At 39.1% G+C, this 23,081-nt stretch overlaps 1 protein-coding gene across 1 annotated transcript in view; it reads left to right on the forward strand.

Moving 5' to 3' along the window:
* LOC130911210 (serine/threonine-protein kinase PAK 1-like) overlaps nucleotides 1-14,245 on the forward strand; it is a 57,497-nt gene extending 43,252 nt beyond the window's left edge. Inside the window, exons 9-16 of the mRNA XM_057829019.1 lie at nucleotides 134-197; nucleotides 278-326; nucleotides 5,109-5,221; nucleotides 5,305-5,422; nucleotides 5,629-5,728; nucleotides 11,525-11,721; nucleotides 11,881-12,018; nucleotides 14,133-14,245. Of these exons, the coding sequence (XP_057685002.1) occupies nucleotides 134-197; nucleotides 278-326; nucleotides 5,109-5,221; nucleotides 5,305-5,422; nucleotides 5,629-5,728; nucleotides 11,525-11,721; nucleotides 11,881-12,018; nucleotides 14,133-14,219 (866 nt within the window). The 3' untranslated portion in view covers nucleotides 14,220-14,245. The remainder of the gene's footprint in view (nucleotides 1-133; nucleotides 198-277; nucleotides 327-5,108; nucleotides 5,222-5,304; nucleotides 5,423-5,628; nucleotides 5,729-11,524; nucleotides 11,722-11,880; nucleotides 12,019-14,132) is intronic.
* The last annotated feature ends 8,836 nt before the right edge of the window (nucleotides 14,246-23,081 follow it).

Here is a 23,081-nt window from a genome sequence, read left to right on the forward strand (position 1 = left end):
CAACATGTCAGTCAGCATGCTGCCGATGTCCTGGCTGAACGGACATCATCACTGTTCTATCCTCCTAATTCATTATAGCTTCATTTACATCATAATTAATCATATTAATATTATCGATGTTTGTCTGACGCAGGGACCATTGTAAGCGTTGGTGACCCCAAGAAGAAATATACTCGGTTTGAGAAAATCGGACAAGGGTGAGTGCTTGATTGTTTGAAAACGGAAAAAAAAAAAATCAGGCCGAATTGTTAAAATGTGGTTTTGTATTTTCCCTCAGTGCGTCCGGGACTGTTTACACGGCCATCGATGTTGCCACTGGACAAGAGGTCAGTTCAGATTTAAAAAAAAAAAAAAAAAAAAAAAAAGGTAGATACAATGGGGTTAAAATAGGAAGGAAAGTATAAGTGACTCTCAAACCTATTTGTGCTGTCAGTCCCCAAATACAAAGTATTAACTACACAAGGCAACAAGCTCTTTCTCATGAAATAATCTGTTGAATAAATGGTTGCTTGATTTCCTTTGTGGCTAAAAACAATCAAAAGAAACCCAAATCATAGACTTCATAATACCTGACATGACACGGGGCGCAGGGTCGATCCGTAGGGGGCCTATTTTCAAAAACTTCAGGTTCCACAGCTGATATGGACCTAAAACCATAACAAGCACCTACCTTAGCCATATATGAGTCTCCATGAGCAGCGGCATCAAAAAATTCAAAGTCGTTCCCTTATAACATCCAGATTAATTATTTTTTATATAAGTATAGCAAAACTTAAAATGGCTAGATGCACAAAAATCACCAAATGCAGAGATAATCACCTATATTTTCAGGATCAGTAGCAATATTTAACATATCTTATAAGCTTTTGCCCAAAATAGCAACTTCATTTTTTTTTTTTTTTTTTTTTTTTAATTTACTGCAAGTTTTCAACAGCTAATAAATCACTCAATTTAATATCAGAAACTTAGTACTTGAGGAAAACATGCAGAATCAATCAAAAATAATATATGAATACATTATTAATGAATTCTATATATGTTCACACCTTATTATAGAATAGAATAGTCCTTTATTATCATTATACAGTTGTACAATGAAATTGTGGAGCACCACCTGTCAGGGAAGCTCAAGTTTGAACTCCAAGACAAGTGTTACCTCGATAGCTCGATTAGAGAAATGAATACGACCCCAACCATGGATTGCTTTGATTCGGAGGCTTTATGAACAAGAGCTCTCGGGTACAAACGCGGATCCACGCACAAAGTGTCCTCTCCTCATGTGGACAAAAGAGAAATGCAAGGCGTGCCTCTATTTATGGGTTGACATCATAGAAACAAAACCGAAACTTAATATAGCATATCCTGGTAAAAACATCTCAAGTTACAGAAAAACATCTCAAATAGGGGAAAACCACCTCAATTTATGACCTTGAACACCAGCTCTGGCTAGAACGAAGATAAGCTCAGTCTGATAAGCCACAGACGCCCATTGTATTCATTCAGGGCACACAGGAAAATCACAGTCCATATTTGGGCGTATTGTGATACAGTCTACGAAGGCTATGGGAAGGCACACTCCAACAGGTTAATATAACAATGATGGTCTATGCTACAATGTTCTCATGCAAGCATAACAAAAGCATACAAAATATGATGTATAATGGTTGTGTTTTAAGCATGAATAAAATTCTCTCACACCACCCTTTACAGTGCAGGATAAGATAAGTTAAAATCTCAAAAGTGACGTGCACGTATGAAATCTAAATAAACATAAATATAAAATGCGCATGAGATAGTCCTATAATTCAGGCAGTGCAAATAATTGATGTGGTGTAACCAGGATGTGAGCCTCATCTTTCAACAATCACATTTCTATGCCTTGCGTTTTCTGGTCAGCTTCCTCGACTTGTACAAGTCCGTGTTCCTCGCCGTCTCCTTTCTGTCCTCCTCGACTCTGCTCCTTTTCCTGTCCTGCCGGTCGACCACTTTAAGGCCTTGTTCTTCTTCGCTTCTGAAGTCACATCCTTGGAGAAGTACGCACCAAAACAGTTGAAGAGGGACCACCAGGAACTCCAGCAAGTGCTCTTGTGCTTTCTGCACATCAGGGAGTCCCACAGCGACATTCTGAAGGACGCCATGTGGGCCATGGGGAGAGATGGTCGCTTGAGGACCGCCCGGCCTGTCTCCGTGTCTCTGTGGTCATGGGGAGGAGCTTCCGCCCGGCAACCGTGTTGGCATTGACGACCGCCATGATGAGCCCGACGCTCTGCAACTCGATCGGAGAGCGTGCCAGCACCTTCAGGCTTGAGAATTGGGCCGTCATCATCCTCTCAGGCTCTTAAAAAACATGTTTGTTTTAGAAAGATAGGTGTTTTGATTCATCTTTTTTATAAAGTGAGTAATGCTGGCCACTTACTTTAGCCCCAGGACACCTGGGCAGCACCATACAGCTGTTGTTGTGAAAGCTGCTGTAGATGTTCTTCCAAAGGTGCACGGGGGTCAAAGTAGACAAAGATGTGCTTGTTGCCGTGGCGTAGGGGATGGTTTAGAACCAGGTGCCCACTGGGAGCTCAAGGTTGGCATAATAGCCAGGATTATTTGATAGAATAGAATAAAATAGAATTGAACGCCTTTATTGTCATTACACAAAGTGTCATGAGATTCAAAGCTGCCCCATGGAGTGCACACACACTTACACAAAGAATGGATTAAAAAGTATGTACACAATAAAACACAATATAAAAAGACTTGTAATAGTGATACTCTTGCAGTATAGGTAAAGGGACCTGTGATAGCAGCATTCAGTAATAAATATTGGTTATTAACAGTGCAAAAAAAAAAAAACAACAACAACAGATTTCAGTTAACAGTATGCGTCCATTGGAAGTCATATAGGTAAAGTAAAGTGACGGGAATGTAGCTAGCAGCCGCTAGAGCTTTTCTGGTGACAACTCTTGTGAATAAAAGCTAAAATCCCCGAATTATTTATAGATATGGACGTAAAAGAGTCTCGATTCTTGGTTAAAAGCAACAACAAAAAAACCCTGCAGTAAGCATTTATTTTACGTAAATATGTGGAAGTATTCTTTATAGATATGGACGTTAAAGAGTCTTGATTCTTGGTTAAAAGCAAAAAAAAAAAAAAAAAAAAAACGGGCAGTTTGAATTTATTTTACGTAAATATGTCGAAAAATGATGCTAGTCTGTTAGCTCTTTGTTATCATAATGGCTTTTTCTGTTGAAAATTCTTGTGAATAAATGCATAAATCGCTGAATTCTTTATTGATATGGACGTAAAACAGTCTCGCTTCTTGGTTAAAAGCAAAAACCAGGCAGTTGGCAGTTATTTTATGTAAATATTGGGAGGTATAATCAGGGATGAAAGTGGGCCAGAACGGTCAAGAATGCAGTTCCGGTATAAGATTCAGGGCCAGAATGCTGTTCCAATACACGGTGCTTTGATTCCGAAAATATGATGGCAACTGTCAAAACGCTATGTAGGAAAAAAAAAAAAGCTAAGCCGCCACACATACATTTCATCTCCAAGAAGAAAACAATCTACCAACATCAGATTTGTATACACCAGTGTTGACAAGAAGCATAATAAAGTGCTTGTGCAGCGTAATCCGTTTCCACCAATATTTGTTTTATTTTACTCCACGAACGGCATGGAGGTTTCCCCAGCTGCTGCAGCTTTCTGAGTCTGACGATGATGATTCACGTCAATTTGCGAATACACGCAGCAAAGCGAAACGCCTGGACTCATTTATCCGTTCAATTGGCTGCCATACTGACATGTGATCAGCAGAGATAGGTTCAAATGTGCATGTTTTCTGGAGCAGCAAAAAAAAAAAGGTTGAATTGATGAGACAAAAAAGGGCAATGCAACATAAAATGGATCAAATCTTTAAGACCAACGAAAGAGTTGAGGAGGCTTATTTATCATATTTAGTTTTATTTGCTCTGATGGGGAGGTTCAGAACACCTGAACTGTCAATGTGCACTTAGGACTTAAATTTGTTCATTTATGCTAGGGTACTTATTCATTTCCTTATGATTTGAAAAAGTCAATGTTTGCGCGATCTTCAAAATATATTCCAGTTCACTCTGCATTATATAAGTCATTTGGACTTATTTTTCTGAACGTATGTTACTCATGTCTTTGTTATTAAAAAAAACAACCAGAAAGTAAATGTTTACATTAACTTCAACTTTACTATACATTCTATGTTCTTAAGTAGTTAAAATTGAGATTTGGCATTTAGTATGTGAGGAAATGAGGGAAAATAAAAATTAGGGGCTGGAGGTTGGGGTTATTGCTGTTTTTGTTAACTTTTATTTTGCAAATCATTGAAAAAATACAATTTTGAATGAAAATCAGTTTTTGTATGTGTTATAGAAATAACTGCTAAAACAGTTTTCTTTGCATTTCAGTAGTTTAAGAGGTTTCAAAAAAAGAAGGAAAAAAATATATAAATAAAATTTTGGGCTCCGTGGTGACCTTCGCGTCGGGAAGTTCCGGCAAGAATTTCTAGCCACTTTCACCCCTGGGTATAATGCCAATGCCAGAGCGGCTAATTTCTCCCATTGATTTTTTCCACAACTTTTCAAAATGTATGCATGGTACGAAAAAAATAATAATTTCTTTGAATCATCCAACAAATTATTCCTGAGACAGTCCTTCTTGTTAGTATGTGGTCCAGCTTTCGTACTTTTTAAATGTAAATCCGGCTTTGTGCTGAAAAGCATGTGTGAGAGTTGCACTGCCACAGACTTCTAATAAATGAGGTGGGGCGCAGTGAATAAGGAGCTTACATGTCAAGTATTATGATGTCTATGCCTGAATATATTACTTTTTGAATCTTTCACAACCAAAAACTTTTTTAACGATTTTATGAATTACTCTCCCAGTCCTTCAAAAAATACACTCTGTATTTGGAAAATATGTGATTTGATTGATTGGTAGAGGCTGGCAACCCTCACAGTCAAAAATAATTGGAGGTCCAACACTGTCAATGGCAGCCATTGAGGTAATGTTGATCCTGACGGTGGGACTCAGAGTGAAGCATTTGTGTACATGTTACATAAACAATAATTTTGTCCTTTAGGTGGCCATCAAGCAGATGAACTTGCAGCAGCAACCCAAGAAAGAACTCATCATCAACGAGATCCTAGTTATGAGGGAAAACAAAAACCCCAACATTGTCAACTACCTGGACAGGTCCCACACTTTTATCTTTCTTTACTTGGCGCCGCCCAGCGCTATGGATGCATCATGCATTTACACGCCATGCATCGCCGCAGTTACCTGGTGGGCGACGAGCTCTGGGTGGTGATGGAGTACTTGGCCGGCGGCTCTTTGACTGACGTCGTCACAGAAACCTGCATGGACGAAGCACAGATAGCGGCCGTTTGCCGAGAGGTACTGAACGCCAAAGCAGTGTTGTTTTCGTCAACAATGACGATAACGAAAATATTTTGTCGACGAACAAACGTGGCTTGGAAGACTAGAACATAGCAAGACGAATGCCAGTTGTCGTCTGATGATAAAAGGGCTTCCTAAAACAACACTGCTTCAGAGATTATTATTATAATGACAAGCTTGTAATGGCTGGTATCGCCCCCTAGTGTCTGCAAGCGCTGGAGTTTCTGCACTCCAACCAAGTCATCCACAGAGACATCAAAAGTGACAACATCCTGCTTGGCATGGACGGCTCCGTTAAGCTCAGTCAGTATTTTTTTTAAAAATGGAACTATCATTTGTTATCAACACAGTCATGCAAATGTACGACACGTCTTGGTTGCTTTTCTAGCAGCAAACCAACCATCTGAGTAACCAAACTACAGCTGAAACAAATACTCGAGTATATCGAGTAACTCGAGTTTAAAAACTGATCCGAGTAATTTTATTCATCGGCGAAGTTTGACTTTTGGGGCGGAGGGGGCACAACATATTGAAACCCCGAAACGCAGTGTCAGGAATAAAATTAACTTACAAGAATATTTATAATAATAAGTTGACAATTAGCGTTTTTTGTTTCCCATCATTCTTTACGGGAATTCTAAATCAGGCTGCTTAGGCAATACTTTTCGCCAAGATCGTCATCCATTGAATATGGTACGCCCGCCGGTGACGTGCCAATGTAGTTACCACCGTCAAAAATTGTATCCCCTGGGAGGAGCTTACATACAATGAGTTGCCACAGCAACTCTTTAACAAGTTAAACGATGATTGACGCATTAGGTGCTTTGAAGGTCTCCCTGGCAAGATCAAATCTTAACCGTGTGTCAATCATCGTTTACTTTAATAAGCAACTCCAGTTCTGACGTGCAAATAGCAGCGGCGGGAGGGAAGGCCGGATGGAGCGAGCGTGAGACGGCGCGATCACCTTGGGTCAGCTCATCTGTATTTATGTTTTTAATTGGGAAAAAAATCCGCGATGGACTGAGGGCGCAAAGTTTGAAGCGCGAAGTAGCTAGGCATCACTGTACATTAATTCATAGTTGACTTATTGTTGCCTGTTGGTTCAGAGTTTGCCAGTAGCGGGCTTTTCAGTTGTGCTCTTCTTGTCTTTGGGCTGATGAGATGTTTTGTTCATTTTGCACTTATTTTCATTTTTAATTGATCTTTTTGTATTCGTTTAATAAGATGTGACGTAAATGACTTTAAATTACATTGTGTTGAATTGTGGCCAGTACCTCGCAAAACGAGGCCGTGCACGGTCTTTCGCAGTCCGGCTCGAAGGACCACTTAATTGTCAAGTACAAACAACATTCCTTAGGTAGACATTTATAATATTACCCAAAATAAGGAGAGAAGGCACTCAGTTTTTTGTGAACTTGGGCAAGGAGAGCGGGGCTAGACAGTGAAATGCTAGATTACATTATACAGTCACCAAAATTGCTCTAACCTGAACCCTCCCGCACCCTTTCTTTTTATGTGGGGGTTGGCCCTAGCAACAGATGGGTGTCTCCCTAAAAGGGAAGGGGAAGCAAGCTGGCGACACCCCTTGGACTTGTTTGGCTATGTATGTGCATCGAGGTGGAATTATATACATGTGTGCTAATACCTTTCATTAAGCAATGGCGTCTAGATAAAATGCAACAAAAAATACCATTTCTTAAATGTGTCACAGTTTAATTTCTTAATGTCTGCGGCTTGTCCTGGAAGTTGACCTGTGGAACCCAGGCCGGTTTTAACCGGCCTGAATGACAAGGCAGTTTTCATCATGATTCAAACATGTTTAAAGTAATCAAACAAAATAATATCTCCTTATTGCAGTTAATCATAAAGCATTCTATTCCAGCAATTAATCATCTAAATGTAAACATTCATTATATTGTAAGTAGGGCTGTCAAACGATTAAAATTTTTAATCGAGTTAGTTACAGCTTAAAAATTAATTAATCGTAATTAATCGCAATTAATCGCAATTCAAACCGTCTATAAAATATGCCATATTTTTCTGTAAATTATATATATATTCTGTAAAAATAAATTGTTGGAATGGAAAGATAAGACACAAGATGGATATATACATTCAACATACGGTACATAAGAACTGTAGTGGGCATTTCACTCTACTGTCATTTAAATCTGTCTATGCTGTCCTCACTCCGAAGCGTCTACTTTTTCCAAAGCTAGACAGCTAGTGAACGACGCCTTAATAATTCTTCTTCCTTTTTCATCTGATTTATTAATAAAATGGCCTCAAACCATTGTCCTCTTTAGACCGTCGTAAAACTACAAAATAAAAGTACACAAGCATTGCATTAGCAACAACGTTAGCTTAGCACGCTATACAGGTTCACTAAACATAAACAAAAAGCGTCTCATAAAAAAAAAATATAACATTTCGCTTACTAACATAATATGTACATTCTTTACAACAACCATACTTACAGACAAATCTTGTCCAAGGATCATATAAGCACAACATTATCAGCCCGAGACGTAGTGCAGCCATAATGAACTGGTAAGAAAACAATAAACCATGTCACAAAGCGACCACAAGAGTTCGCTGTTGGACAGCATAAAAAGCCTTGCTGTAAAACTTACCAAAAGGCAGAATACTTTCTGAGCGGGACATGTGCGTTAATTGCGTCAAATATTTTAACGTGATTAATTAAAAAAATTAATTACCGCGCGTTAACGCGATAATTTTGACAGCCCTAATTGTAAGCATTCATTAGCAAGAGTAAATATTTAATAAACCTTTTTAATGATTATCTTAACAGACAGAAATAAATTAGCCTAGCTTAGAACAAAGGGATAAAAACAATAATACTCTATTTTAATTATTTTTATTTTTACACTTTTAATTGAGGAAAAGAAAAAGAAAATATTGCTTTTTCAAATGTTTACAATGTTAAAAACTAAAGATGGGGAAAAAAACCTTTTTTTTTTTTTTTTTTTTTTTTAATGTTTTTATCTGCGATCAACTGACAAACAATTCAGGATGTACTCTGCCCATACTTCGCTGGGGTAGGCTCTACCACCCCCACGAACCTTGTAAGATAAGCAGAAAGGAAGATGAATGAAAGAAAAAAAAATCATTTTTATTTTTAAATCCATCCATCCACTTTCAACAGTGCTTCTAGTTGTCAGAGTTGTTGTACCGTATTGGCCCGAATATAAGACGGCCCTGATTTTAAGACGACCCCTTCTTTTTCAAGACTCAAGTTTGAAAAAAAAAAAGACTTTTTGAACACCATATAATTTTTTTATACAGAAAATAATTACAGTACATCTGAAATAAATGATTATAACAACATATTTGAGAGAAAAAAGCATGTTATTTTGCCTCATTCAAATCTGAACATTTAAATATGTAAACTAAAGTGCAATCACATTCGTAAATGAATGGCTTCTGGTTTTTGAAATGTAAATAAACCAATCTATTGTGATAAAACAACAAAATTGCAATAACTGCATTTACCATCAAAGTTATGTCTAACTAACTGTAGTCTTGAAACAAATCTGAATGAGGAAAAACATTGCAATAAAGTAATGCAAGCTGGTTAAACTAGTAGCTGAGATCTGTCATGACAGAACATCGCTTCAATGATATCTGGCGCCATCTAGCGTCGTGAATGGAGAGTAGCTGAGATCTGTCATAACAGAACATCGCTTCAATGATATCTGGCGTCATCTAGCGTCGTGAACAGTGTTGTTAATAACGGCGTTACAATATAACGGCGTTACTAACGGCGTTATTTTTTTCAGTAGTGGGTAATCTAATTAATTACTTTTCTCATCTTGGCAACGCCGTTACCGTTACTGAGGACGGAAAGGCATGCGTTACTATGCGTTACTATATTGGTCGAAAAGTCTGAGGGAGACGGACTCACCGAGACGACAGAGCAGAGCAGGAGTAGGGAGGAGGCAAAGTTGTGACGCCGAGCAAACGCGATGCTAGGTAGCTCCAATAATACATGTTGTAGCCGATAGCTAGTACAAACTACGCCCGCATGTTATGGTAAATATCATAGACATGGTAGATATCACATGTACTGTACATAGATATAACTAGATGCAAAATGACAGACATGGCACTAAATGAGTTAGTAGACAGCCGCCATCTTAAAGCAGTAGCCTTTTTAGGACGGCTCTGTTGTAGAGAACCTTCCTAGCGAACCTAAGTAACTTTTCATCTAAAATACTTCTAAATAGGCAAAATCTTGACTTGAATCTATCTTTAAATGATGAAACAGTTTTAAAAAATTCATATGTCGAAAGTAGACAGAAGGGAACTAATGCAATAATGGGAGCAATTTTAACAACTTTTAACAGTTGATTCAGGGTAAAGGGTAAATTAGGGTAAAGAATAGGGCTCGGGCCAATTGTACCAAAGACCTTCACAAAAAACTTCACATAGTGTGGCCAATGTTTTTTTTTTTTTGTTTGTTTTGGTTTTTTTTGTTTTTTTTGAGGGGGGGGAAAAAAAGTAATTATCACCAATTACTTTGCCAAGTAACTAATTACTCTTACATTCAGGTAATTGAGTTACTAACGCAATTACTTTTTGGGAGAAGTAATTTGTAACTATAATTAATTACTTTTTTTCAGTAAGATTAACAACACTGGTCGTGAATGGATATAATGTCTAGACCGCGAATATAAAACGACCCCCTCTTTTTCAATGCAAAAAACACCGTCTTATATTCGGGCCAATACGGTATTTTAAATTTAAAGTTACAATTTTAATTAAAAGTTACAGTTTCAACTTATTTACTTTCCACAATATAACTTTTTTCAGTACATGGTTTTGTTCCAATGCACATTTACGACTGAAATGTAAAGCCCAGAATAAATGCCATATCATTTATTAATAAGTTTGGTAAGCTAATGGCAAAAATAATCAGTGATTAGTCCGCTATCAAAATAATCTAAGTAGGGCACATCAACCTAATGGTGCTTTCAATTTGAAGGAAGCCAAAAGAAAAATTCAATTCAGTTTCATTTGTATAGCCCTAAATCAAAACAAGGTTGTCTCAAAGGGCTTTGCTGTGGCAATATGATACACAGTCAGAAACAGTAGATGAATTACGAGGACGTCCATCCAGCCAGGGGTCCGGATAGTCAGGAGGCTGCTCCTGAAAAATAGCCTCTCCCCAGAGGGAGTGGGGGGGACACCGGGTGACTAGTGATGAAGAGACTAGTCAACTAGATATTAAAATTTGAAAAGAGAAATAACGTAAGACAACTGGTAGGTAGAGTGAGAAAAAGGAGATAGGACTCAGTGGCTGTACTTCCCCCAGCATTATAGCTTTTAGTGCAGCTTAGACTGAGCTGTTTGAACTGTGAGTCTAGTCCGATTTCAACTAGCATGACCATAAGTTTTGTGGAATAGGAACGTTTTTAGTCTAATCTTAAATGTACAGACTGTGTCGGCTTCTTTAATACTAGCTGGAAGCTGATTCCATAAGACTGGAGCTTGGTAGCTAAAGGCTCAAGTGCCTACTGTACTTTTAGAAACCCTGGGAGCTACCAGTAGACCTGCATTTTGAGAACGGCGTGTTCTGTTGGGGCGGTATGGAACCAGAGCATCGGTGAGATAAGATGGCCCCAAACCATTAATGGTCTTAAATGTAAGAGGGAGGATTTTAAATTTAATTCTAAACTCGACTGGAAGCCAGTGAAGGGCCTGGAGCACAGGGATGATGTGCTCTCTTCTATTAGTTCCTGTTAAAAGTCTTGCTGCTGCGTTCCGGACTAGCTGAAGACCTTTTAGAGAACTTTTAGGACAAGCTGCAAGTAGGGAGTTACAGTAATCCAATCTAGATGTAACGATGTAAATATTGCTTTAAATGAAGAGAAAAAATGAAAAGTATCAATCATTGAATTCAAAATTTGAAGAAAATTGAAAACGTTCTCTTTTGAATATCAAAGTTATAAGCAGCTCGCTCTTGAGTTATTGTTGCCCATTTGGACCGGTAGGGGGTGCTAGGGTTCTTTTGAAACGGTCTGTTGTGCAGTTCCTTAAAAAAACAAACTTTTTTTCTTTTATTTCTTTTTCTCACAGCCGACTTTGGCTTCTGTGCTCAAATCACTCCGGAGCAGAGCAAACGCAGCACCATGGTGGGCACGCCCTACTGGATGGCTCCTGAGGTGGTGACCCGCAAAGCTTACGGCCCCAAAGTGGACATCTGGTCCTTAGGCATCATGGCTATAGAGATGGTGGAGGGCGAGCCGCCCTACCTCAACGAAAACCCTCTCAGGGTCAGCGCCGCTCTTTGAGCATTAGTCAGTGGCTGCCATTGACTGTGATAGACGCTCCCAGTACAAGTGGATTTGACGTCTATCGCCGTCAGTGGCAGCCAATGAGGTAAACTAGAAGTAAATGAGGAAGAAAAGTCATCTTCTGTTATCATGTTTTAGGCACTCTATTTGATCGCCACCAACGGGACGCCAGAATTGCAGAACCCTGAGAAACTGTCGTCCACCTTCAGGGACTTCCTTAACCAATGTCTAGAGATGGATGTGGAAAAGAGAGGCTCTGCTAAGGAACTGTTGCAGGTAGGTGGGCTTTTACTCCATACCTTTTATTTATATTTAGGGCCCGAGCACTAAGCGTGCGAAGGCCCTATTGTTTTGCAAATGATTTTTTTTTTTTTTCCCCAGGGCAAATGAAAACGGCCAATTTGGAGGCCTGAACATGCACGAAAAGTCACCAAAATTTGCACATATGTGTGGAAAATTGTAAATTTCGATAATTTTGCAACGTTGCAAAAAAATGTAACAAAATGGCTCAGTGGCGCCCCCTTGACATTTTAAAATTGGCCTATAACATTAGAGTCTGTCAGCGTAGAGCAATGAAATTTGGGGGGTCTATACCTTGTCCAAAACCGCTCCAAAAAAGCATTTACACCCATATTCCAAACCCAACAGGAAATCGGTTATTTTGGATCGAATATGAAATTTTTATCGATTTACAGGGTGCACATTTGAGACCTTTTCGCCGAGGGAGTTAGTTGGATCATCTTCAAAATTGGTGAGACTGTTCAGGAGACATATGAGATCTTAAGTTTTTAAAATGGTGCGTTTTCATTCACGGGTCCGACCTGGGCGTGGTGCCATAGTCGGCCATTTTGTCGGCAAAATGACAAATTCAGTAAATTACTAATAGTTCCTTGACACAACGTTCAATCTTTTTCATATCTGGCATGTATGTGCGGTATCCCACCCTTAACACGAGTGCATTGAAATATTACCCATTAGGCCTCGTGCCCCCTAGTGAGAACAGGAAATGCCTTTTTTTACGAGACAGGTTCCTCCTCCAAGGGAAAAAAATCTGTTGACCTCAAACCTGCATCAGGGGAGCCTTAAGACCTGTGTTCAGGTGCCTGATGAAAAATATTGAGGTTTCGTTGAGGCGGAGCCTCAAAAGGTTTAGTTACTTTTTCATACCACTGTACGTTTAGCCATGGCCAAATGTTGTTGTGCTGCGCTAAGCAGTTGGATTTGATCCACAGAATATGGAGATTGCGTTTTGCATGCCGTTGCTGAACGCACCGTGTGAGCGTGACAGGCCTCGCGGGTCGGCCGTATCATGAGTCTCGCTCTCCTGAAAGTGCCGATAATTTGACTGTCCAAAAAGTCACGAAAGTGAGAGCGATTTCACGCCTGTGTGACTTGGGTACCCTTTCTTGGTTTAGTATTCCACTATGCATTTTTCATACATTCCAGTTGGCTAGGAATTGAGCCGGGAGGGAGCGACCCCGTCGCTGGCCGAGCGACGGCATGTTATGCTATGCTACATTACGCTTTTTTTTTCCTTGACCTTGCGTGCATACAAACTTCTGCTTCACAAAACAGTTGGCTGACAAAAAAATGGAAACATACGGTTATATTATCATTGCAAAATAAAAGTAATAAAAAAAAAAAAAAACATACAGTTTAACATGTAAAAATTCTTACGAGATTTTGGGGCATTTCAGGTTCACTTCTGGTTGATTTAGGGGCAATTCTGGATAACTTCCTCTTGATTTTGGCACATTTTCGGGTCACTTCCTGTTAATTTTGCGGCACTTCCTGTTGATTTTGGGTTACTTCTTATTGATTTTAGGGCAACTCTGGGTTACTTTTTGATATTGGCACATTTCTGGGTCACTTTTTGATGGTTTGGGGGCATTTCTGGGTCACTTCCTGCTGTTTTCATGACATTTCTATCTTACCTCATATTGATTCCTGGGGCACTTCCTGATAATTTTGAGAGCATTTCTGAGTCACATCCTGTTTATTTTGGGGCATTTCTGGGTCCACTTCCTATTGATTTTCGGGCAATTCTGGGTCACTTTCTCTTGATTCTGAGTCATTTCTTGATTTTGGCACATTGTTTGGTCACTTCCTGTTGGTTTTGGGACATTCCTGGGTCCCTTCATCTTCATTTTGGGTCACTTTTGGGCAATTCTGGGTCACTTCCTGTTCCTATATGAGCAATTGTAGTTTAAGTCCTGTTACGGGTCTCTTCTTAATGATTTTTGGGCCTTTTCGTGTCACTTCCTGTTGATTTTCATGCATGTCCAGGTCACTTCAATGATCGTATGCACCAAACTTCAGGATTGTGTTTACATGCATGTTTTGCTTTTAAGGAAGCACTTATTTTGAAAAATGTCTCCCTCATTCCTCAGCACCAATTCCTGAAGATGGCCAAACCACTCTCCAGCCTCACGCCACTCATCATAGCTGCTAAGGAGGCCGCCAAAAACAACCGTTAGCACACGCCGACCCCCCCCCCCCCCCCCCCCCCCCCATCTTCAACACTGGACTTTCAAAAGAGGGGGCGGGGCCGGATCGATGATGTCATCCACAGAGTGAGAAAAAAAAGACTGGATTTGCTGTTTTCTACGTGCGTATGTCTGTATTTTCTTGTCTGCTTTCAGAATGTGCAACTGTTTTTATTTTATTATTATTATTATTATTTTAAATCGTTTCGTGTACGAAAGAGATATGATTATGCTGGGTTATCAAGTGATTGTAGCATTAAAACAGGTTAGCTTAGCTTATGTTAGCTTAGCACAGCATTGCTGGGTTCGTGGACCAGTTGGTCTTATGAGTTAAAGATCATTATATGGTTAATAATAACTAGCACACGAGCCATATATCATGATCAGATTCCAGCCTTTTTAACTCTGCTTACTATTGACTGCAATTAAGAGTTTCTGGAACTGTTGAACGTGAGCGTGCAATGAACAAAACTATCAAATTACTACAAAAAAATTGGAAAACCGTCTTTTTAACCTCTAACAGATCCAAAGTGCTGCGGTAATATTTGATTGGACATGCTGTAAAAAGGGGCGGAGTGAGCAGTGGTTCATTTGCATGCGAAATGACCACCTCTTCAAAATGGCGAGGCTGAAAAAAAGCAAACAATCAAACCAACAAAAAAAAATCAGAAGGCCATGGGACACAGTAAGACTTAAAATCATAATGCATTTTATTTAACCGATGGAAAAAGCTGGTAATTACCCATCATGCACCCTGCAAAAGTGCAGTGAAGTGGACAATGTGCATGTTTTTCTCGAGATTTTTTTTTTTTTATTATTATCGGTACGACAGAAGTGGTGACTCTTCCCCAAGGTGTATAAAAGAAGAAATAAACTGCGATGAGTCAACAGTGTGTGGTTTCTTTACCCGTGAAACATACATATAAACTTTAATTGGAAGTAATGAACGACTACCTGGAGTTGTACTTTCATCTGGAGCTGCAAAATAATGAACCACGCCCTAAGTTTGGTGTGCAAACAAGGCACCTCACATACAATTCATACTTGGCTCTTAATTAGTGGAGAAACCGGATTCCAAAGATGTCGGGACTTATGCAAATTGCGAATGAAAACTGAATGCAATGATGCGGGAGTTTCTAATTACAATATGTTATTTGGAATAGAAGATAGACGAGTTTAAATTACTTTAAGGGAAAAATATGTTGATTTTTAACCTTTCAGGGACAGTGAACACTACTGTGGACAGTTCATCCTTCATCCTATGCAGTGTTGTTAAAAGGAACCTCGGACGTATTCTTACTAAAATATGTTATTAGAAACACAATCTTCGATTTACCATCGATTTAAAAATCTATAATATCTAGTAGACCGTTTTGACCGACAGAGGGCGCCATGTTTTATGCGCACAATGGACGCTCGGGGTGATGACGTAGCTTGTAACTTTCACGAGACCAACACAACCGTTGTCTGCAATTCCTTCCTGCGAGACGTCCAACACATGCGCACATTGGTTAAAAGCGCAGAGTACTTACTATTTGTGTTTAATTTGAGTCTTTTGTTACCTTTTCATTGCCTCAAAATACTTTTTGCATACGTTTCACTCTCATACTTTTAAGCGTTGTGCTTTCTTTTGGTAGCTTTAAAGCTAAATTGTTGATCTGTAGACCACATTAGTCACGTAGCATATTTAAACCATCGTTATTTAATATTACTACGAAGTATTTTCTTAAGGCATCTTTAGTATATTAAAAAAAATACAGTGGGCAAATAAGTATTTAGTCAACCACTAATTGTGCAAGTTCTCCCACTTGAAAATATTAGAGAGGCCTGTAATTGTCAACATGGGTAAACCTCAACCATGAGAGACAGAATGTGGAGGGAAAAAAAAACAGAAAATCACATTGTTTGATTTTTAAAGAATCTATTTCCAAATTACGGTGGAAAATAAGTATTTGGTCAATACCAAAAGTTCATCTCAATACTTTGTTATGTACCCTTTGTTGGCAATAACGGAGGCCAAACGTTTTCTGTAACTCGTCACAAGCTTTTCCCACACTGTTGCTAGTATTTTGGCCCATTCCTCCATGCAGATCTCCTCTAAAGCAGTGATGTTTTGGGACTGTAGTTGAGCAACACGGACTTTCAACTCCCTCGAACAGATTTTCTATGGGGTTGAGATCTGGAGACTGGCTAGGCCACTCCAGGACCTAGAAATGCCTCTAACGAAGCCACTCCTTTCTTGCCCTGGTTGTGTGTTTGGGATCATTGTCTTGCTGAAAGACCCAACCACATCTCATCTTCAATGCCCTTGCTGATGGGAGGAGATTTTCACCCAAAATCTCTCGATACATGGCCCAATTCATTCTTTCCTTTACACAAATCAGTCGTCCTGGTCCCTTTGCAGAAAAACAGCCCCAAAGCACAATGTTTCCACCCCTATGCTTCACAGTGGGTATGGTGTTCTTCGGATGCAATTCAGTATTCTTTCTCCTCCTAACACAAGAACCTGTGTTTCTACCCAAAAGTTTTATTTTGGTTTCATCTGACCATAACACATTGTCCCAGTCCTCTTCTGGATCCTCCAAATGCTCTCTAGCGAACCGCAGACGGGCATGGACGTGTAATTTCTTCAGCAGGGGGACACGTCTGGCCGTGCAGGATTTGAGTCCCTGGTGGCGCATTGTGTTACTGATAGTAGCCTTTGTTACTGTGGTCTTACCTCTCTGTAGCTCATTCACTAGGTCCCCCCGTGTGGTTCTGGGATTTTTCCTCACCGTTCTTGTTATCATTTTGATGCCACGGGGTAAGATCTTGCATGTTGCCCCAGATCGAGGGAGATTATCAGTGGTCTTGTATGTCTTCCATTTTCTAAAAATTGCTCCCACAGTTGATTTCTTTACACCAAGCGTTTTACCTATTGCAGATTCAGTCTTCCCAGCCTGGTGCAGATCTACATTTTTGTCTCTGGTGTCCTTCGACAGCTCTTTGGTCTTGGCCATAGTGAAGTTTGGAGTGTGACTGACTGAGATTATGGACAGGTGTCTTTTATACCGATAATGAGTTAAAACAGGTGCCATTAATACAGGTAACGAGTGGAGCCTCGTTAGACCTCGTTAGACGTTGTTATAAGAAGTTAGACCTCTTTGAAAGCCAGAAATATTGCTTGTTTGTAGGTGACCAAATACTTATTTTCCACTCTAATTTGGAAATAAATTCCTTAAAAATCAAACAATGTGATTTTCTGTTTTTTTTTTCTACATTCTGTCTCTCATTGTTGAGCTTTACCCATGTTGACAATTACAGGCCTCTCTAATCTTTATAAGTAGAAGAACTTGCACAATTGGTGGATGACTAAATACTTATTTGCCCCACTGTATATACTATTTAATATAATGTAAACTAATTTTATAAAAAATAAAAGATCAAGAGGGTTTCAATATCAACTCATAACATTTATCTTTTAACAACTACTACTACTACTTTAAGAAGTTTTTCTATCCGTGGTTCCCTTTCATAATGGCATTTCTAACAGTGTTAATTTTTTTTTTCCAGCAGTGAGTAATCTAATTACAACCCCGAGCAAAAAGTATGCAATCACCTGTCTCGGATGAGCACTCACTCAAAAATTTTATCATGTAGAAAAAACTCGGATAAAAAGCTTGAAAAAGAAAATTAAGGAATTAGTTCAAAAGTGCAACTCTTTAGCATTCAGAAACACTAGAAGAATAAAACATTGTGGTGGTCAGTAAATGTCACTTTTATAGAGCAAGTGCAGGGAAATATAAATGGAATCACTCCATTCTGAAGAAAGAAATATGGAATCATGAGAAACAAATAACAATTAAAACATATCTCTAGTATTTAGTAGCACCACCTCTGTCTTTTATGACAGCTTGCAGTCTCTGAGGCATGGACATGATTAGTATTCTTCATCAATTTGGTGCCCTTTCTTTTTGATTGCAGTTGCCAGGTCATCCTTGCAGTTCGGAGCCTTGCTGTGGGCCTTTTTTTTTTTTTTTTTCAATTTCCACCACAGGTTTTCAATAGGGTTGAGATCTGGGCTATTTGCAGGCCATGACATTGACTGGATGAGTCTTTCTCCAAGGAATGCTTTAACAGTTTTAGTTCTGTGGCATGATGCATTGTCATCTTGGAAAATGACCATCATATTTAATTGAAGGGATAAAAAAGCTAAAATTTCAATGCAAACTTGTGCATTTATTGAAGATTTAACCACAGCCATCTCCCCAGTGCCTTTTCCTGACATGCAGCCCCATATCATCAAGGACTAAGAGAATTTTGATGTTTTCTTCAGGCATTCATCTTTGTAAATCTCACTGGATCAGCACCAAACCAAAGTTCCAGCATCATCACCTTGTCCAATGCAAATTCTTGACTCTTGACACTTTCCTATGCAAATTATTGACTCTTGAATCTTTTTTCTAATCGAATTAGTTGAGTTAATCGATTAATCATTGCAGCACTAATACATATTAAGGATGTGACAATATACAAGTCACGGTTCAGTATGTACCTCGGTACGGGAGTCAAGGTTCGGTGCAGGTTAAGTACAACAGCAAAGACAAAAAGGCTTTTTTCTTCTCCCAGCATTTGAAGGTTAAAGTTTGTATACGTTACACAATCTATTAGGTGATTTAAAATTTTTTTTTTAATGTAAAAAGTGTGAACCATGTTTTTGTTGTTCTTGTTGTTGTTGAATGGAAAAAAATCAGGTCACTCAGTTACTATGAATATCTTTGATGTGAAAGATGTTACAGAATGTATAACGTAATAACGTGTAGAACATGAAAAGTAACGTCAGTTGCTTTGTTGAGTAACTAATTACTCTTACAATGAGGTAACTGTTACTAACTCAATTCCTTTTTGAACAAGTAAGTGGTAACTAATTACTTTTCAAAGTAAGGTTAACAGCACTGGTTAGGGGTGTCAAACGCAATTTACGATTTGTTGCTGGAAATAATTAGGGCTACATCAAGGATTACCAAAAAAAGCAGCTAATGTTGCTAATTCATTTTGGCTAACTTGTGACCTGCCTAGAATCGTTTATCATTTTAATAAGACGTCAGTGTTTTAATCCTTGATTTCTGCGCGAGGGACAGCATTCCTGTTGGTTAATTTGAGAAAATCAACTCCTCGCTCACCAGATGTTTGCAGAGGGTTTCCTGTAAAACATCCTGCAAAACATTTGAATTCATTCTTCCATTAATGCTTGCAAGTTGTCCAGGCCCTGAGGCAGCAAATCAGCCCCAAAATCATGATGCTCCCTCCACCGTGCTTCGCGGTGGGGATGAGGTGTTGATGTTGGTGAGCTGTTCCATTTTTCCTCCACGTATGACGTTGTGTGTTACTCCCAAACAATTTAACTTCGGTTTCATTAGTCCACAAAATATTTTGCCAAAACGTCTGTGGAGTGTCCAAGTGCCTTTTTGCAAACATTACATTTTTACCTCTCTGTGTCTTCTGCGCTGAACTCTTGGCGTCATCTTTGGTGGGACGCCACTCCTTGGGAGAGAGGCAATAGCGCCAAACTCTTTCCATTTGTAGACAATTTCTCTGGCTGTCGATTGATAAACATCCAGAAGTTTAGAGATGGTTTTGTATCCTTTCCCAGCTTTATACAAATCAACAATCCTTGAGCGCAGGTCTTCAGACTGCTCTTTTGACCGAGCCATGATGCACATCACACAATGCTTCTCATCAAGACAATTCTTGCTAGGTGTGTGTTTTATAGTGAGCAGGGCAGCTTTAAACCACTCATCAGTGATTGGACACTCAACTGACTTAAAATGTTTGGTAAAAATTGGTTTCAATTGCTTTTTAAGTCTCCTTAGGCAGAGGGTTCACTTACTTATTTCCCCCCTTCTGTCATTGTTTGCATGCTATCCTCATTAAAATATGATAACTAAATGTTTGGGTGGTTTTAGTTAAAGCAGTCACTGTATCTGTATGTCAAAATCACACAGATGAAATTCTGTGTGATTTTGACAAAGATCAGATCACATTTGATGGTGATTTTGTGCAGAAATGTGAGAAATTCCAAAAGGTTCAGATACTTTTTCATGCCAATGTAGAATCGTCACAACTTTTTAGAAATTTGTTGACACTGTGGAGTGTATTATCAACATATTTAATAATAATAACCTGGTTTGTAATTGATTTTGATTAGAAATTGGTCATGCCACGAATGATGGGAAAATGTTTAGAGCAATACTGGTGGCTGCAGTCAGTTGGTGCAGTGTGTGTAGGTGTGTGGGTGTGTGTGTCATTCATCGCTGCAGTGTTCTTCCTCTGCAGTGGTCCTGTTATGTAAGAGGCAATGAAAAAAGGGGGTGGAAAAGAGGGACTCCACCGCTATACAAAGAGAACTCTAGCAATAAACACACACACACACACACACACACACACACACACACACACACACACACATAAGGTGATATACATGAAAAAAAGCACAAACACATATTTGCACATATTCTGTTTTTTTGTTTTTTAATTTATGCATTTTTATTTTTGTAAAAAGTAAAATACATCGAGAATATATATTTTTCTCATAATAAAAAACAAACATGGACACACGAAGGAATACAATTCATGGATATAATCTTATTTTTTAAAAAATTATTATCATAAAAAAAGGTGCAAAAAATATTTGCAGAATTTGGCATCATTATCATTATCATTTTTAAAGATAACAAAAAAGACTGAGCACTGAGATATTGGTGAAAATATTCTCCTTTTTAAAATTTTTTAAAGTCGTTTTTTTTTTGTAATAGAAAAACGTAAAATACATGTTTAATATATGTATATATTAGGGCTGTCAAACGATTAAAATTTTTAATCGAGTTAATCACTGCTTAAAAATGATAATCGCAATTCAAACCAACTCTGAAATATGCCATATTTTTCTATAAATTATTGTTGGAATGGAAAGCCCTGCAATTGGCTGGCAACCAGTTCAGGGTGTCCCCTGCCTACTGCCCCGAGTTAGCTGGGATAGGCTCCAGCACCTCTGCGACCCTCGTGAGGAAAAGCGGCATGGAAAATGAATGAATGAATGAATGGAAAGAAGACACAAGACTGATATAAACATTCAACATACTGTACATAAGTACTGTATTTGTATATTATAACAATCAATCCACAAGATGGCATTAACATTATTAACATTCTTTGTTAAAAGGATCCACGGATAGAAAGACTTGTAGTTATGGTGTTATACTTATATCGCCCTTTTCCACCTTTCAAGGTGCTCAAAGCGCTTTACACTATCTTAAAAGATAAATTTGAGTAAAAGTTATAGTAATTTTATATTAAGAAAAAGAACGTCTCCTGCTCCGCCCAAATGCATAATAGGATGTTGGGCAACCGTGACTGTAGTGGTGGCTGCAAATGGTATACAGTATGTTCTGTGTTGTGTTCAATTAGGCGTGTTAAGAAAAAGAATGTCTCCTGCTCCGCCCAAATGCATGATGGGAAGTTGGGCAACCATGACTGTCAGTGGTGGCTGCAAATGGTATACAGTATGTTCTGCGTTGCGTTCAATTAGGCGTGTTAAGAAAAAGATCGGCTCCTGCTCCGCCCAAATGCATGATGGGAAGTTGGGCAACCATGACTGTTAGTAAGGCTGCCAAAGCTTAATCTAATAAAAGGCGCGGTCCAATGAATGCCTGTGTCCACTGTGTCCATGCTAAAACGGCGTCATTGTGAACTGTTTGAGGCAACACGTGAACGGGTCATTCCGAGCATGCGTTAATTGCATCAAATATTTTAACGTGATTAATTTAAAAAATTAATTACCACCCGTTAACGCGATAAATTTGACAGCCCTAGTAAATATACAAGCCCGTGGACAGGGTGGGGGGGCAACCGGGTATATTGAACCCGGGCCTCAGGACCATAGGGGCTACTAAATGACCCTTAATTTATTTTACTTTATTTTCACATATTTCTTTATTTAAATGTTCTACTCGATATATACTTAAAAAATGTAACATATTAAATATTTCAAATATAAATTTTTTTTGCACAACACCCCCCCACCTCCTCTGTCTTGGCAGAGAATGGTTTGACCCCGCTCTGGCGCACTACAGGCTACACTATGCACGTGCCCTGAAGCGGGTAATTGATATCTGCCATTGTTATAAACCAGGCTGGACTGTGACTCTCGAGGACCAGGGTTGGCCACCCCTGTTATAAACTCTAAACATGGCGAGTCGTGATAAATTGGGTACTCAGGAAAGAAAAAAAGAAAACGAGATGAAGATCATAAAGGTGAATGAGAAAAAAATGATAAAAGTTTTTAAAAGGGGACAAGAAGCCAGAGAATTAGGGCTAGAGTTGGCTGTGGACGGTGATGTCGGTAAGTGAACAACAGCCGCTAAACACTGAACGTTTACATTCGCGATCACCATGACCAAAGCCCGATTCGAGTCTGTCACCGGCCGCTTGTAGCCTATTGAGCTGCGATATGACAAGACACGCTGTTCGCGTTATCCGAGGAGAGAGAAGGTGATGTGAGATCAGGGATATACTATTATGTTAATCTGTGGGGAGCAGGTGTGCGAGGCTGAAGAGACTCTGGTCCGGCGGCTGGATTTATCTTGGGTTTACAACCCACTGTGCATTATAGCAAACGCTTATAAATGACTTTGCTGTCAAAAATCCAGGCGCATCACTGTTTGTGGGCTTGATAACCCCAGGGATGTGGAGGGGGCAGGCACAGGATGTTTAGTTCTACTGTTTTGTTGCTTAGCAGGCAGGCATAGCACTCCCAGTTGTATTGTTTTGTAGCCTACATGGGACAATAGATGGAAATTGTTTGTTTATATTGTG

This window comes from Corythoichthys intestinalis, unplaced genomic scaffold (assembly GCF_030265065.1).
Source record: "Corythoichthys intestinalis isolate RoL2023-P3 unplaced genomic scaffold, ASM3026506v1 HiC_scaffold_23, whole genome shotgun sequence".
Lineage (NCBI taxonomy): Eukaryota > Metazoa > Chordata > Actinopteri > Syngnathiformes > Syngnathidae > Corythoichthys > Corythoichthys intestinalis.